The 18,089-nt window shown below is 45.4% G+C and overlaps 1 protein-coding gene across 1 annotated transcript; it reads left to right on the top strand.

Moving 5' to 3' along the window:
• The first annotated feature begins 152 nt into the window (after positions 1 to 152).
• LOC308595682 (acrosin-like) lies at positions 153 to 17,187 on the top strand. Its single transcript, XM_081210297.1, has 5 exons — positions 153 to 261; positions 2,711 to 2,914; positions 5,053 to 5,318; positions 8,240 to 8,385; positions 16,279 to 17,187. Exons 1-5 carry the CDS (start codon positions 188 to 190, stop codon positions 17,029 to 17,031), a joined length of 1,443 nt encoding a protein of 480 aa, XP_081066423.1. The 5' UTR covers positions 153 to 187; the 3' UTR covers positions 17,032 to 17,187.
• The last annotated feature ends 902 nt before the right edge of the window (positions 17,188 to 18,089 follow it).

Below are 18,089 nucleotides of genomic sequence, written 5' to 3'. Positions count from 1 at the left end.
CCCTCTAGCTCCATGCTCAGGTGCTTGAATGTATCCGTGGTGCAGCCCTGAGACTTCCTGGGGCTCAATGACTCGTTCCAAAGGAAACTAAAGAACAACTGCTGGCACTTCTGTGTGATGTCATATAGAACATAGTTCTATATGATGTCAAGTGGAGAGAGAGCAGGAAGCAGCAATCGCAAAGAGGATGAGAAGGCTGCTTCTCGCTCTCCTGGCCCTCCTCACAACCTGCCCTATGCGTGCCGCAGATGACAGCTGCAGGTGAGTGACCACAGCAAGAGCAGCCTCTTCCCCTAGCTCATTGCAAAGACGTGTCCCAGAAAGCTGAATTATGCAGACGGCATCAGTTCCACAGCCTGCAGGGCGCATCGCTTTGCCAGGCTGGGGACAGGCTTGGGTGCTACTAGTTACCTAGGGTTGCAGTCTTTCAAAAAGTAAAAACCGGGATACCCCACAAGTTGTTGAGCTTGTCAAGTTGTGGTTGAACATATCAGACGACACAGCGATTCTTCAAACAGCTCTTGTTTATTCACAGGCCAGGAGAGAACTGAACTGAAGGGTTCAGTCAGCCTGCTTATATAGAGCTCCAGTACAATGTAACTGTAACAATTTTCTAAAACTATCCAATCACTGAACATCACTTTCGATCCCTTATTTGCATAACTATCTACAGTATCCCCCTGCTGGCCCAGGGTGAGAACTTCAGTACATAACAGAGCTATCTTTTTAGGATGCCACCGTAATTGTTGATCCTACAAATCACCCCTCTGAGAGGCAGCATAAGTAATGCGGAGAGGTGGACCCCTTCTGGTAGAATAGGATAGCCCACTTCCCCTGAATTTAGAAGAGTTGGGTTCAGCTCCTGAAAGAATTGGAAATATTATTATTATTATTATTATTATTATTATTATTATTATTATTATTATTATTATTATTTTCATATCACCCTTCCCGGTTCAGAAAACCGGACTCAGGGCAGCTAACAACAAATTTAAAACACTTAATTGATGCAACCAAAAACAGCATAAAATACGGTATAAAACATGAATAACAATAAATTCGGAATTCAAAAATAAATTGGGGGGGAATCCATCCAATAAACATTAGATGATCACCAGGGCTAGCTGGCTAAATTAGTCCTATTTGAGCTAGTGAGGAGACCAGGGGAGAATGAGCTGTGAGATCCCAGAGCGGGTAATCTTCATAAAAAGGGGAGGGGGAGGGAAGGAAGGGGAATAAAAGATCAGGCTAAGTTCAAATTGAAAGACAGGCGGAATAGCTCTGTCTTACAGGCCCTGAGGAAGGAGGTTAAATCCTGCAGGGCCCTGGTCTCCTGGGACACAGGTTCTATATCTGCTGAAGTGTATAGATAAACCCCATTTCAGCTGCAAGATGCCCTGTTTTCAGGTGTTCTAACCACAAGCTCTGTTAAAGATAAGCTTAGTTGAAATATGCTCGGAGTCCTGTAGTGATTTCATGCTCTTTATTGCAGCTTGTAAAACAGTGATTGAATTACCCCCCAAACCTCAGGCTTTTATATACATTATTTACACAATGAGTCCATTCTGATTGGCTGATTCTGCTTCCCTCCTGGAGCCTGATTGGTCTTCTCCTGCAGGCCAATCAGTTGTTGCATTCTAGGATCCTACCAGCCTAAGAGGCTAGTTACCGTATTTTTCGCTCGATAACACGCACCAGACCATAACACGCATGTAGTTTTTAGAGGAGGAAAACAAGAAAAAAAATATTCTAAACGAAATAGTGGATATATGATGTTTGTGGTTCATGCTGTGGCCGCAGACATGTGATCTGACAGTGAGTTTGGAGTAGCCCAATGCAAAAATCCTGAGGATCCATGTGGATCCATGCTTTGTAACCACGGAGGAGGGAAGGAAGGGGAACCATGGATCCTCTGCTCACGACTGCAGCAGATCCCCCCTGCCACCCGCAGGCATTCGCTCCATAACACGCACAGACATTTCCCCTTACTTTCTAGGAGGAAAAAAGTGAGTGTTATGGTGCAAAAAATACGGTAACTTCTTCCTGGAGCCTGATTGGTTTTCTCCTGCAAGCCAATCAGTTGTTGCATTCTAGGATCCTACTTGCCTATTGTTGTAAGATCCAAGCTTAGTACATAACATTAAATAATAATAATAATAATAATAATAATAATAATAATAATAATAATAATAATAATAATAATAATAATAATTTGTTTATACCCCGCCCATCTGGCTGAGTCTCCCCAGCCACTCTGGGCGGCTCCCAATCGAGTGTTAAAAACAATACAGCATTAAATATTAAAAACTTCCCTGAACAGGGCTGCCTTCAGATGTCCTTTAAAGATAGGTTAGCTGCTTATTTCCTTCACATCTGAAGGGAGGGCGTTCCACAGGGCGGGCGCCACTACCGAGAAGGCCCTCTGTCTGATTCCCTGTAACCTCACTTCTCACAATGAGGGAACTGCCAGAAGACCCTTGGAGCTGGATCTCAGTGTCCGGGCTAAACGATGGGGGTGGAGACGCTCCTTCAGGTATACATTAGCTGTTGTAACCTTCTGGTCTTTGGTGGAGGAAAAGCGCAACATTTTCATTTCTGACAGTGATGTAAATCGTCTTGGAGAAGTTATTGAAGGGCAGGATATATAAGCTAACCGAGGAATAAATCCTGCTGGTGCCCTTGATGCTCTTTCCGCTGTTCTCCTTTCCAGTGGAGTTTGTGGGAGGCGCCCCTTGGCATCCAGCCACAGCAGCTCCCTTCAGATGGGGGGAGGCGTCAACACCTTGCCAGGAACCTGGCCTTGGATGGTCAGCATCCGGACGCCGTTCCGGTCAGGTTATCAGCACACCTGCGGAGGGTCCCTCATCAGCGCCAAGTGGATTCTGACCGCAGCCCACTGCTTTAGAGATAAGAGGTGAGCCAAAGGATCTGGGGCGAGAAATAGACTTGTAGGGCGGCTTTAAAAGAGGGCTGGACAAAACCACAGAGGTCAAGCTGTCAGTGCCTATAAGCCACAGTTGCTATGCTCTGCCCCTCATGCTTCTGAATACCAGCTGCTGAGAATCGCAAGTGGAGACGGTTGCTGTCTGTGGGAATGTTGAGGAAAGTAGGAGAGGAGATATTGATTGCATACTATCCCTCCTCACTCCCACTAGTGAGCAAGCTGCAGAGCACATTCCCCTGTGCGTTGCTGGCACCAAGCTGATGGATTCGTTAGAATCACTTTAGTTGAGCAATCCAGACTGGCTTGTCCAGTCTGGATTGTTCTTGGTAAGTTTCCCCTTTTATTTCCCTCTTTAAAATATAGTCATACCTTGGGTTAAATATGCTTCAGGTTGAGCGTTTTCAGGTTACGCTCCGTGGCACCCAAGAAGTAACGGAACTCATTACTTCCGGGTTTCACCACTCATGCATGCGCAGATGCTCAAAATGATGTCACACACATGCGCAGAAGTGGCGAATCATGACCCGTGCATGCGCAGTCGCCAGTTGCGTTCTACTCAGGAAGCGAACGGGGGTCCAGAACGGATCCCATTTGCATCCAGAGGTACCACTGTAATAACACAACAAGTCACGTAGTGATTTCATGCTCTTTATTGCAGCTCGTAATGAATGAATTTCCCTCAAAACCTTGGGATTTATATACATTATTTACACAATGGGTCCTGTGTGATTGGCTGACTCTGCTTCCCTCCTAGAGCCTGATTGGGCTGCTCCTGCAAGCCAACCGGTTGTTACGTTCTAGGATCCTACCTGCCTAACCCTCAGTACATAACAAAGAGTAAAGCTTACTTACATTCAGTTCACAGTATTGTCCTGAAGGCAGGCTTTATCTCGTAGTTACAGGAACATGTGTAGAGAAAAGAAATTTGAGCTAGGCCTCAGACTTTCTACCTTGTGGCTTCCATCCTCTGGAAGGGTGAGCCATGTGCTGCTGGCTAAGAGTCAGAAGAGAGGAAGATGGCAAAAGAGGAAAAGAGCAAAAGGGGGAAGATGGCTGAATGGCTAGCCCTTTTGTAGGGTCTGCTAGGACCATGCCCATCTACCTGGTCACACAAAAGGGGAGGAGGCTCCATGGCAGGTATGACAGGAAGTCCTCCCTCTCTGGAGCCACATTCCCCTGTGTGTCCACTGTTGTTGTTTAGTCATTTAGTTGTGTCTGACTCTTCGTGACCCCATGGACCAGAGTACGCCAGGCACTCCTGTCCTCCACTGCCTCCCACAGTTTGGTCAAACTCATGCTGGTAGCTTCAAGAACACTGTCCCACCATCTCGTCCTCTGTCGTTCCCTTCTCCTTGTGCCCTCCATCTTTCTCAACACCAGGATCTTTTCCAGGGAGTCTTCTCCTCACCTGAGGTGGCCAAAGTCTTGGAGCCTCAGCTTCAGGATCTGTCCTTCCAGTGAGCACTCAGGGCTGATTTCCTTCAGAATGGAGAGGTTTGATCTTCTTGCAGTCCATGGGACTCTCAAGAGTCTCCTCCAGTGCCATAATTCAAAAACATCAATTCTTCGGTGACCAGTCTTCTTTATGGTCCAGCTCTCACTTCCGTGTCCACTCTAGGCAACAGGAAATGCTGTGTTTGACTGCTTCAGTGATGACACATCCCACACTGTCACACTCAAGTCCTGCTTGCTGACTTCTCACTGGGACATCTCATTGGCCACTGTGAGGACAGGATGTTGGACTAGATGGATGGGCCTCTTTTGCTCTGACCATACTGCAGGGCTTTTCTGACCTCATGAAGAGGACAGTGAGCGTTGAGAGTGGAGGGAGGGAGAGAGGCGGAGATTTCACACAGGCGCCAAGGAAAAGCATGAAGGGGGTCATTGCACCCATGGGTGCCACTCTGGCAACCCCAGTGCTAGCTTACGCTCCCCTTCTTGGGGAAGGGGCAGAACTCAGTGGTAGAGCATGGACACTGCCATCAAATGGTCCCAGGTTCAACTCTGGTCAGCTGTGGTCAGAGCTGCTGTCCATCACAGCAGACAATACTGGGGTAAATGGGCAAAGTGTTGCGTAAGACGCTTCCTGATTTCTTTCTCTGCTCTAGATTTCTAGAAAATTGGGAGCTGCTGTTGGGTTCCACCATGCTCTCCCGGCCTGGCCCTGATGCGGAGGTGCGCTTCCTCAAGAGGGTGGTGGAGCACGAGAACTACATCCCACAGCAGCAAGTCAACGACATCGCTTTGATAGAGCTGGATGACCCGATCCAGTGCAGTGACTACATCCAGCCCGCCTGCCTGCCAGAGAGCTTTGTGGACGTTTCTGCCATGGCCCATTGCTACATCGCTGGCTGGGGTTACACGCATGAGAAATGTGAGAGAGATACAGCAATGCCCTGATGCTCCTTTAGGCCTGGGAAAGGATGGGAAGCAGTGGAACAACCGTGTGATTAATCAGAAGGAAGCCCAGTCTCTGCTGGCAGTCTCTCTCCCCCACCCCACCCCAAAAAAACCCAGCCTCAAAGACCCTAAAAACATCAATGCTGCAAAATCAGAAGTTTGAAAAGCGGTAACGTGAGCCAAGGGCATATGATCTCCATACACCTTGGGGCTGCAGCTGGTGGGCTGAGGTCATAACTGAGATGCCTTGAGCTAAGAACGGTTATGTATGCTTTTAAAACAGGGGTCAGCAACCTTTTTCAGCTGTGGGCTGGCCCACCGTCCCTCAGACCATGTGGTGGGCCGGACTATATTTTGGGAAAAATTATGAACGAATTCCTATTCCCCAAAAATAACTCAGAGATGCATTTTAAATAAAAGCACACATTGTACTCATGTAAAAGCGCACTGAATTCTGGACTGTCCACGGGCTGGATTGAGAAGGCGATTGGGCCAGATCCGGCCCCCGGGCCTTAGGTTGCCTACCTCTGTTTCAAAAGAAGAAGAAAAATGAAGAGAGGAAAGCAGGAAAGGGGTGGCAAAGCCGAGAGAGAAAGAGTGAAGGCGTCAAAGGAGAAAAATAGACACACCGTGTAATATTGGACTTCAAGCGGTAGCCTACAAACTCAGTTTGGCTCTACATCAGTGTAACTGTTGTTGCTTTCCCCAGTGAATCCTGGGAATTGTAGTTCATGAGGATGCTGGGATGAATGTGTTAGAGATCTCTTACAGATGGGTAGCCGTGTTGGTCTGCCATAGTCCAAATAAAAAAATTCCTTCCTGTAGCACCTTAAAGACCAACTAAGTTAGTTCTTGGTATAAGCTTTCGTGTGCATGCACACTTCTTCAGATACACTGAAACAGAAGTTGCCAGAAGTTGTCTATAGAAGGATCTGGCAACTTCTGTTTCAGTGTATCTGAAGAAGTGTGCATGCACACGAAAGCTTATACCAAGAACTAACTTAGTTGGTCTTTAAGGTGCTACAGGAAGGAATTTTTTTATTTAGAGATCTCTTGACACTCATCCCAGGGTCCCTTGGTGAGATAACTATGAAACCAGTTCAACTCTGTGGGTTATTGTCCCAATCCAAGTCACGTCCTTTGATATGCAAAGTTGGAACAGGACAAATGGTTTCCAAAAAGACAGAACCATGCACAAAAGTGGGGCCTAGGGATGAAGAGGAAGCACGAAAGGGTGCACAGATTTATATGGGCTGCAAAGAGTGTACTCAAGTATACTGCACAGTTTAGGCCATTGGTGTCCAAACTTTTTTCAAAGAGGGCCAGATTTGATGAAGTGACCAAAGGGCTAACTAAACTTATTGACCTTTTTTAAGGGTTTGAGTTGTTGAGGTTTTTTTTACCACAGGAAATAAACTGCCAGGATTGAGCAGGATTAGGCCCCCCAAAACAGACTTTGGACATGCCGGGCTTAGGCAAACCTGATGACCTATAAATGTTGTTCAACACCATCTTCCATCGACCCCACCCAGCATCACCCATGGTAGAGGATTATGGGAGTTGGAGTCCAACAACATCTGCTTTGGCACCAGAGTGGCAAGCCCTGGTACAGCCCTTCAAATAATAAGCCCAGAGGAAATGTAGTTAAAATCACTGAATGGAAAATGAAATCATTCAATATGTCCCTCTGAAGGTATGGCTAAGACACAAACCTCTCATAAACTGTAGCAGTGTTAGAAACAGAGATATGAAAGCTAGAAACTGAGATATGGAAGCTAGGAGCTAAATGACACCTTAAGACTAGGTCATGGGCACAACAACGGAATGTCTAGGCACGCTTTTTAATAACAAGAATACAAAGCTGAAAGTGAATGAACTGCAGCTAAAATATTATGTTTGTTTTTCACATGGTCTACTCTAGTCCTTCCGCTGCCCACCCCCCTAATATTCTTAAGGGGGTCTCTTCTCCTGTCTTCAGAGAGTAGCTGGAAGTGGGGAGGCAGAAAAAGGTCCTCCTTTCCTTCCACTCTGCAGTTTTAATCTGAAAGTTTAGGTGCAGTACTGTGCCCAGAGCTCAGAAATCGCTTGCCCTAATGAAATCCCATTGCAAAATGCGCCTAGAACAATGGGAATTTTTTTAAAAAATAAATTTTATTAGTATTTTCCACACAACAACACGAAAAATATCAGAAAATGATAATACACAACGCACAAAAACCAACATTCGAAAACTAAAGAAAGGAAAAAAAAAACAAAAAAACACACAAATCCATATCTTACAAGTTAATACTATAAACACTAAAACAACAAGAAGATATTGACTTCCACCAATCCCACAGCACCTCCTTTATCTCTCATAGTGTCTTCCTGTTTTCCTGATCATCTCTATCCTAGCATCTAGATATAAATCCCCCTTTCTTATCCTTTCAATACACAAGGTTATTCCAGACTCAGCCAGATTTCTGTCCTCGAAGCTTGACTTTGGAGGTATTCATTTAGGCACTCCCAGAACAATGGGAATTTTGAACACTGAACTGTAGTCTGTTTTTAGAGATACAATGGCCCAACTGTCGCCTTTGTGCAAGTCGATCTGCACCTATTTCAGAAGTTCTGCCTCTGCACACATTCTGATATTGACTTCTTTTATTGACCCAGTCAAGCACATGGAGTGAGATTCGCCAGGGAATGGGAACCCCCAGCCCTAGTCCTTGGCAAGGAGCTACTGGGTCAAACAGCCTTCTTAGCATAACTCACCACATAGGGAGGTGAAGGATGGCTGGTTCCAAGGGTTTTTCCCGGGAATAGAAAATGAGTAGACAACAGAGAAAAAGGCTGGAGCGTTCACTGGACGGGTCCTGTGCATGTAGAAATTTCATAACTGTTTTCTCCTTACAGCGAATGCTCCATCCGACATCCTGAAGGAGGCCAAAGTGGAACTTATTTCCCAAGAAAGGTGCAATAGCACTTCCTGGTACTATGGAAGCATCAGAGTCAACAACCTGTGTGCAGGGTTCGAGGCAGGAGGCATTGACACTTGCCAGGTATGTGAATTTGGGCTGCTGCCACTCACCTGCATCTTCCAACTTTCCTGCGTCTTCAGCCAGATACTTCTTCATAGAATCATAGAATCATAGAGTTGGAAGAGACCACAAGGGCCATCGAGTCCAACCCCCTGCCAAGCAGGAAACACCATCAGAGCACTCCTGACATATGGTTGTCAAGCCTCTGCTTAAAGACCTCCAAAGGAGGAGACTCCACCACACCCCTTGGCAGCAAATTCCACTGTCGAACAGCTCTTACTGTCAGGAAGTTCTTCCTAATGTTTAGGTGGAATCTTCTTTCTTGTAGTTTGGATCCATTGCTCCGTATCCGCTTCTCTGGAGCAGCAGAAAACAACCTTTCTCCCTCCTCTATGTGACATCCTTTTATATATTTGAACATGGCTATCATATCACCCCTTAACCTCCTCTTCTCCAGGCTAAACATGCCCAGCTCCCTTAGCCGTTCCTCATAAGGCATCGTTTCCAGGCCTTTGACCGTTTTGGTTGCCCTCCTCTGGACACGTTCCAGTTTGTCAGTGTCCTTCTTGAACTGTGGTGCTCAGAACTGGACACAGTACTCCAGGTGAGGTCTGACCAGAGCAGAATACAGTGGCACTATTACTTCCCTTGATCTAGATGCTATACTCCTATTGATGCAGCCCAGAATTGCATTGGCTTTTTTAGCTGCCACGTCACACTGTTGGCTCATGTCAAGTTTGTGGTCAACCAAGACTCCTAGATCCTTTTCACATGTACTGCTCTCAATCCAATTCAATTCTCTCATCACCGGCTAGTGCTGAGGAAAAGTTACAAAGCAGGGCTGAGGTGTGCCCCAGCAAGCATCAAGGCCAAGCGTTTAAAAGGGGAGTAGAATCGTTGGAAGGGACCCCAGGGGGACATCTAGATCACCCCCCCTCTGCAATGCAGGAATCTCAGCTAAAGCATCCTGGACAGAGGGCCATCAAATCTCTGCTGTAAAACCTCCAAGGAAGGAGAGGCCACCACTGGCAAGGGTATAAAATGAGGGCATCTGCCACCATTGTGTTCTGGGCCATTCAGAAAATGTACATGGTCCCAGTCTCATGAAACCTAGCACCTTCTGCGTGCAAGTCAAAGCGATTTGCAAACGTCCCAGAGAAACAGCACCTTACAAAAGATGGCACCTCACCAAAGCTCAAGTTTTTTTGGGAGGTTTTTTAGATGAAAAAATTCTTTATTGAAATTCATTAATGTCATTACAGATTTGACTTCACACATATACTATATATATATATTTAAATTAGTTTAACTTAGAATGTTAATTTAACCTTCTAATTCCACTTAGATATCAGCTAAGCTAAAATCATATAAAGGTACATGAAGTAAAGTAAAACAACAACAAGAAACCAAAGTAAAATAAATATAGACTTCCCATCATTTGCCAATATAGCTGACATATGTGATTTTGACTGTACTTATAATTATTATTGTTGTTGTTGTTGTTTAGTCATTCAGTCGTGTCCAACTCTTCATGACCCCATGAACCAGAGCACGCCAGGCACTCCTGTCTTCCACTGCCTCCTGCAGCTTGGTCAGATTCATGTTTATAGCTTCGAGAACACTATCCCACCATCTTGTCCTCTGTCGTCCCCTTCTGCTTGTGCCCTCAATCTTTCCCCACATCAGGGTCTTTTCCAGGGAGTCTTCTCTTCTCATGAGGTGGCCAAAGTCTTGGAGCCTCAGCTTCATGATCTGTCCTTCCAGTGAGCACTCAAGGCTAATTTCCTTAAGAATGGATGTGTTTGATCTTCTTGCAGTCCATGGGACACTCAAGAGTCTCCTCCAGCACCAGAATTCAAAAGCATCAATTCTTCGGCGATCAGCCTTCTTTATGGTCCAGCTCTCACTTCCATACATACGAGACAGGCTTAACAGTGGTTAAGAAAGTGAAATACCTGGGGATTAACATGACAGCATAAAATGGAAATTTATTCAAAGACAATTATGAAAAATGCTGGGCCGAAGTGAAAAAAGATTTAGAAATTTGGTCAAATTTGAAGCTTTCACTGTTGGGTCGTATTGCTGCGATAAAAATGAATGTATTGCCTAGAATCTTGTTCTTGTTTCAAACATTACAAATTGTGGATAAAATGGACTGTTTCAAGAAGTGGCAGACAGATATTTCTAGATTTGTCTGGCAGGGCAAGAAGCCTAGAATAAAATTTAAAATTCTAACAGATGCAAAGGAAAGAGGTGGATTTGCCCTGCCAGACTTTAAACTTTACTATGAATCAGCAACTTTTTGCTGGTTGAAAGAATGGCTGCTTCTTGAAAACACAGACATTTTGGATTTAGAAGGTTTTAACAATGTATTTGGATGGCATGCATATCTGTGGTATGATAAGGTCAAAGCACACAAAGCATTTAAGAACCATATTGTCAGGAAAGCATTGTTTAATGTTTGGATAAGATATAAGGATTTATTGGAAAATAAAACCCCAAGGTGGCTGTCACCGATGGAAGCCAAAGCACAGAAAAAGCTCAATATGGAGGCCAAATGGCCGAAATATTGGGAAATTCTGGAACAAGAGGGAGATAGACTGAAATTGCATAGTTTTGAGAAACTAAAAAATAAAGTGCGAGATTGGCTTCATTATTATCAGATAATGGAGGCATATAATTCGGACAAGAAAATTGGTTTCCAGGTAGAGAAATCAAAATTAGAAACAGAACTGTTAGAACCCAATACTAAGATTTTGTCAAGGATGTACAATCTGCTGTTGAAATGGAATACTCAGGATGAATCTGTTATGTTTAAATGGGCACAAGATGTGGGACATAATATAATGATGGCTGCCTGGGAACAGTTATGGACCACAGGTATGAAGTTTACGGCATGTAATGCCTTAAGAGAGAATATTATGAGAATGGTATACAGGTGGTACATGACCCCAGTCAAGCTTGCTAAAATCTATCATTTGCCCGATAACAAATGTTGGAAATGTAAAGAAACTGAAGGTACATTCTTTCACCTTTGGTGGACGTGCCCAAGGATTAAGGCTTTCTGGGAGATGATCTATAATGAATTGAAAAAAGTATTTAAATATACCTTCTTGAAGAAACCAGAGGCCTTTCTCCTGGGCATAGTCGGCCAATTGGTGCCAAAGAAGGACAGAACTTTTTTTATGTATGCCACAACAGCAGCAAGAATACTCATCACAAAGTATTGGAAGACACAAAATCTAACCACTCTGGAAGAATGGCAGATGAAGGTGATTGACTATATGGAACTGGCGGAAATGACTGGCAGAATCTGAGACCAGGGAGAAGGAGAAGAAGAAGAAGAAGAAGAAGAAGAAGAAGAAGAAGAAGAAGAAGAAGAAGAGGAGTTGTTTGGATTTGCTATCCCGCTTTATCACTACCCTAAGGAGTCTCAAAGCGGCTAACATTCTCCTTTCCCTTCCTCCCCCACAACAAACACTCTATGAGGTGAGTGGGGCTGAGAGACTTCAAAGAAGTGTGACTGGCCCAAGGTCACCCAGCAGCTGCATGTGGAGGAGCGGAGACGCGAACCCGGTTCCCCAGATTACGAGACTACCGCTCTTAACCACTACATCACACTGGCTCCCAGAGTTGGTGGAAGAAGATTGGAAGAAATTTAAAGACTATTTACAGAAATATTGTAAAATTAATGAATGTTAGAATGATGTTGGATAGAAACTAAGTGGTTTTTAGCTGCAATACTATAAGGGAATATGAAAAATAAGTAATGGAAAGACTGAGTTGTTTTTAATTTTATTTTGTATTTTTAAAATTTATTTTTTTGTAATATTTTGAAAATTTTAATCTTGCTAGCGTGTGAAATGAGTGCAATTGTGCAATTGTGCGGTAGTTGGAGCATTCTTTGGCACTGCCCTTCTTTGGGATTGGGATGTAGACTGATCTTCTCCAATCCTCTGGCCACTGCTGAGTTTTCCAAATTTGCTGGCATATTGAGTGTAGCACCTTAACAGCATCATTGTTTTAAATTTTAAATAGTTCAGCTGGAATATCATCACTTCCACTGGCCTTGTTATTAGCAGTGCTTTCTAAGGCCCATTTGACTTCACTCTCCAGGATGTCTGACTCAAGGTCAGCAACCACACTACCTGGGGTGTACGAGACATCCATATATTTCTGGTATAATTCCTCTGTGTATTCTTGCCACCTCTTCTTGATGTCTTCTGCTTCTGTTAGGTCCTTTCCACTTTTGTCTTTTATTATGGTAATCTTTGTACAAAATGTTTCTTTCATATCTCCAATTTTCTTGAACAAATCTCTTGTTTTTCCTATTCTATTGTTTTCCTTTATTTCTTTGCATTGCTCGTTTAAGAAGGCCTTCTTGTCTCTTCTTGCTATTTTTTGGAAATCTGCATTCAATTTCCTGTATCTTTCACTATCTCCCTCGCATTTTTCTTGCCTTCTCTCCCCCGCTATTTGTAAGGCCTCGTTGGACAGCCACTTTGCTTTCTTGCATTTCCTTTTCATTGGGATGGTTTTTGTTGCTGCCTCCTGTATAATGTTACGAGCCTCCATCCACAGTTCTTCAGGCACTCTGTCCACCAAATCAAAATCCTTAAACCTGTTCCTCACTTCCACTGTGTATTCATAAGGGATTTGACTTAGATTGTATCTTACCGGCTCAGTGGTTTTTCCTACTTTCTTCAGTTTAAGCTTGAATTTTGCTGTAAGAAGCTGATGATCTGAGCCACAGTCAACTCCAGGTCTTGTTTTTGCTGACTGTATAGAGCTTCTCCATCTTTGGCTGCAGAGAATATATTCAATCTGATTCCGATGCTGTCCATCTGGTGATGTCCATGTGTAGAGTCATCTCTTCTGTTGTTGGAAAAGAGTGTTTGTGATGACCATAATAATAATTTATTATTTATACCCCGCCCATCTGGCTGGGCTTCCCCAGCCACTCTGGGCAGCTTCCAAGAAATATTAAAATACTGTGATACATCAAACATTAAAAGCCTCCCTAAACAGGGCTGCCTTCAGATGTATTCTATAAGTCTGGTAGTTGTTGTTCTCTTTGACATTTGGTGGGAGGGCGTTCCACAGGGAGGGCGCCACTACCGAGAAGGCCCTGTGCCTAGTTCCCTGTAACTTGGCTTCTCGCAGGGAGGGAACCGCCAGAAGGCCCTCGGTGCTGGACCTCAGTGTCTGGGTAGAACGATGGGGGTGGAGATGCTCCTTCAGATATATTGGACTGAGGCCATTTAGGGCTTTAAAGGTCAGCACCAACACTTTGAATTGTGCTCGGAAACATCCTGGGAGCCAATGTAGGTCTTTCAAGATCGGTGTTATATGGTCTCGGCAGCCACTCCCAGTCCCCAGTCTAGCTGCCGCATTCTGGATTAGTTGTAGTTTCCGGGTCACCTTCAAAGGTAGCCCCTTGTAGAGCGCATTGCAGTAGTCCAAGTGGGAGATAACCAGAGCGTGCACAACTCTTGCGAGGCAGTCCGCAGGCAGATAGGGTCTCAGCCTACGTACCAGATGGAGCTGGTAAACAGCTGCCCTAGACACAGATTTGACCTGTGCCTCCATGGACAGCTGTGAGTCCAAAATGACTCCCAGGCTGTGCACCTGGTCCTTCAGGGGCACAGTTACCCCATTCAGGACCAGGGAATCCTCCACACCTGCCCGGCTCCTGTCCCCCAAAAACAGTACTTCTGTCTTGTCAGGATTCAACCTCAATCTGTTAGCCGCCATCCATCCTCCAACCGCCTCCAGACACTCACACAGGACCTTCACTGCCTTCACTGGTTCTGATTTAAAAGAGAGGTAGAGCTGGGTATCATCCGCATACTGATGAACACCCAGCCCAAACCCCCTGATGATCTCTCCCAGCGGCTGCATGTAGATGTTGAAAAGCATGGGGGAGAGGACAGAACCCTGAGGCACCCCACAAGTGGGAGCCCAGGGGTCTGAACACTCATCCCCCACCACCACTTTCTGAACACGGCCCAGGAGGAAGGAGCGGAACCACTGTATAACAGTGCCCCCAGCTCCCAACCCCTCAAGACGGTCCAGAAGGATGCTATGGTCGATGGTATCAAACACCGCTGAGAGATCCAGCAGAACTAGGAAACAGCTCCCACTTTTGTCCCTAGCCCGCCGGAGATCATCAACCAGTGTGACCAAGGCAGTTTCAGTCCCATGATGAGGCCTGAATCCCAGTTGTTCTCTTGGCAGAACTCTATTAGCCTTTTCCTGCTTCATTTTGAACTCCAAGGCCAAACTTGCCAGTTGTTCCTTTTATCTCTTGACTCCCTACTTTAGCATTCCAATCCCCTATAATGAGAAGAACATCCTTCTTTGGTGTCATTTCTATAAGTTGTTGTAAGTCTTCATAGAATTGGTCAATTTCAGTTTCTTCAGCACCAGTGGTTGGTGCATAAACTTGGATTACTGTGATGTTAAAAGGTCTGCCTTGGATTCGTATCAATATTATTCTATCATTTTTTGAGATTGCATCCCAGTACAGCTTTCGCCACTCTTTTGTTGACTATGAGAGCCACTTCATTTCTTTTATGGGATTCTTGCCCACAGTTCTTGAGAGTCCTTTCAGCTTTGGCCCAGCTGCTTCATCAGCTCTGGATCTACTTGTACTTGTCCCCCGCTCTTCCTCAGTAGCATGTTGGACGCCTTCCGACCTGAGAGGCTCATCTTCCAGCGTCATAACTTCTATATGCCTGTTGCCTTTGTCCATTGAGTTTTCTTGGCAGGGATACTGGAGTGGCTTGCCGGTTCCTGCTCCAGGTGGATCACGTTTGGTCAAAACTCTCTACCATGACCTGTCCATCTTGGGTGGCCCTGCACGGCATAGCTCATAGCTTCTCTGAGTTATTCAAGCCCCTTCGCCATGGCAAGGCAGTGATCCATGAAGGGGACTTATAATTATTACCTTACATTTAATATACTTTCTAATACTTTCTTACAACCTAGCACAGAGGGAAGATGAGGGACTTTCCTGGAGGTTTTTAAGCAGAGGTTGGGTAGCCATCTACCATGGATGCTTTAGCTGAGATTCCTGCATTGCAGAGGGGTGGACTAGATGGGCCCCTTCCAACTCGATAATTTGATGATTTGATGATTCATTGACATTTTTATTATATTAAAACAGGCATAGACAAACTCGGCCCTCCGGATGTTTTGGGACTACAACTCCCATCATCCCTAGCTAACAGGACCAGTAGTCAAGGATGATGGGAATTGCAGTCCCAAAACATCTGGAGGGCCGAGTTTGCCTATGCCTGTATTAAAGCATATTATTATTAAAACTAATATAATGTAAAATATAAAAATAATATATTGAGGTAATATTGTTATATAAAAATAATAAGAACAGCATTTTTTTCTATGACTTCTTATTTTGTTATATACTTCCTTTCCTGCTGCATATCTAGGCACTGAACCACACTTTAAAGTGCCATGTCCAAGTGGGTTGTTTTAATTCCTGCTCCTTTCCTCAGGAAAAGTTGCTTTTTACCGCTGAATTGAAGAAAACAGCAATCTGCAGAAAAACCCAAATTGCTTTTTGTTCCCATTGAACACGAAAGAATGTGTTTTCCTGGGGAAAGTGGCAGGACAAACAAATGAAAAGCACTCAGACCTTGAGCTTGGAAGCACAGACCTGTGTCTAGAAAGTTCAGTGTGGATGAGCCCTGAGTCAAACCACTGGCCATCAGTACTGTCTACACTGACCGGCTGCCATGGCCCTCCAGGTTTCTGGCAGGAGTCCCCCTGTCCACCTGGAGATGCCACTGGGGACTGAACCTGGGACCTTCCTCTGGCAGGGCAGGGGCTCTCTCATTTGAGCAGCTGGCCTTCCCCTTCCTCACACGGCTGTCCTCTCCCTTCCCACTGCAGGGCGACAGCGGCGGGCCCCTCATGTGCCGGGAGGATCGCTCCGAGCGCTACTGGGTGGTGGGGATCACCAGCTGGGGACTGGGCTGCGCCAGAGCCCAGAAGCCCGGCGTCTACACCTCCACGCAGCACTTCTTCAACTGGATCCAGAGCTACACAAGTCCGCACTCACAACCGCCCCCGGCGCCAACCGAGGAGGAAGAGCAGGCGCCTGAAGAAACTGAGCCGCCTCCGCCACTCGAGCCAAATCTGCACATGTCTGAGTCGGACTGGTCAGAGATATTAGCCCCGCCACAAACGGAAACAGCACCCGAACCAAATCCTCAGCCTCCACCCCAGGAACCCAAACGACCGAGATTGCTTCGGTTTCCACAGCTGCCACCCGCATCTGAAGCACCACCCCAAAGGGCAGAGCCACAGCCTGTAACAGACACCACAACCACGACCATGACCACCACTACCACCACTACCACCACCACTACCACCACTACCACCACCACTACCACCACGACACCCACCACTACCACTACCACGACACCCACCACTACTACCACAACACCCACCACTACTACCACAACACCCACCACTACTACCACAACACCCACAACTACTACCACAACACCCACAACAACGACCCCGTATTATTTCGTACCATATATTCCAAAACGCAAAAAGAACAGAGAAATGATCACCAGCGTCAGCTACGGTGGCAGTTGGGGTAACTGGCCTGGCAAACGGGCGCCATTGCAAGCCTGACGTCGGCATTTGTGACGCAGCCCATCCTTTTATTAACTTTATAAGCATTCAATTACGCAAGCAAAGTGTTCCACAATGGAGCGTGTCGGTATATCCAATGTGTTGAAATCGTTGTGCTTAAAAATAAACACATGCCACGCTTTGCTTGTGTTCGAATGGCGATTGCTCGGAGTCCCAATATTGCAAGCTTTGAAATTTTGGAATTGATGTTGCCTTCGCTGCTGTCAGCGTTGCTGCAGAAAAGCCGACTGTTGTTTGCTCTGACTCAGCAGTAAAATGCAGGCTCTCCCAGAGAAAGTAGCAGGGCAGAAAATAAAAGCCACTGGGGCACAGACCTGGAATCCCTAGAAAGTGCAGTATGAAAGGGAGTGTGGATGAGCCCCAAGAGAGGATTACTGGCCTATCTGCTTTTTGTCTGCATCTCCTCCCTCCATTTTTCCAGGCATCCTTTTGACCTCAGGCTTCATGGTCCATCATATTGGCAAAACCTATTGGTGTTTCGCAACTTTCTGACTAGTTGCAGGACCTTAGACAGACCTAGCAGAGTAAACGCAGAATCCATGGAAGCAATAGGCAACTTGGCTGCAGACAGGATGGATGAAGCAGGAACCAGGAACTTGTAGTTAGGTGTTTATTATATACAGTGGACTATTTACAGGAACAGAACACAGATCTTTTGCTAGCTCTCTCTGACACAACTCCAGTTAGTAGGCCATCACTCCCTTGAGAGAGCTTGACCAATCATGGAGCCGTCCCCATGCCTCTGTTATCACCAGGCAGACTTACTCCTTCACATAACCTTTTGGCTGTCTGCCAAACCTTAATTGACTCTGTGTGAGTAGCTGCATGTACACAGTTTCCCAACACATCTTTCCATTTATCTATAGGTATTTATGATATTTCTAGGCCATTATTCCAAAATGACTTGACCACATACAGGTCTTGTCAAATAACATACTTATTTATGAGAGCAGCCACAATTACAGACATATCAGGAGTCCAAGTTCCCAGCTTGATAACACAGTAAGCGTAGATAATTAAAAAGGAGGATTTATTGC

Source organism: Podarcis bocagei, assembly GCF_964188305.1.
Source record: "Podarcis bocagei genome assembly, chromosome: 10".
Taxonomy (NCBI): Eukaryota; Metazoa; Chordata; class Lepidosauria; order Squamata; family Lacertidae; genus Podarcis; species Podarcis bocagei.
The sequence above is the reverse complement of the archived record's forward strand: the minus strand, read 5'-3'. Positions and strand labels throughout refer to the sequence as shown.

Bases quoted from the DNA above. Each gene is read 5' to 3' on its own strand.
- LOC308595682 (XM_081210297.1), top strand. From the start codon at position 188: ATGAGAAGGCTGCTTCTCGCTCTCCTGGCCCTCCTCACAACCTGCCCT. The intron at 5,319-8,239 runs GTGAGAGAGATA...TTCTCCTTACAG, and splicing joins GGGTTACACGCATGAGAAAT to CGAATGCTCCATCCGACATC. The intron at 8,386-16,278 runs GTATGTGAATTT...TTCCCACTGCAG, and splicing joins GAGGCATTGACACTTGCCAG to GGCGACAGCGGCGGGCCCCT.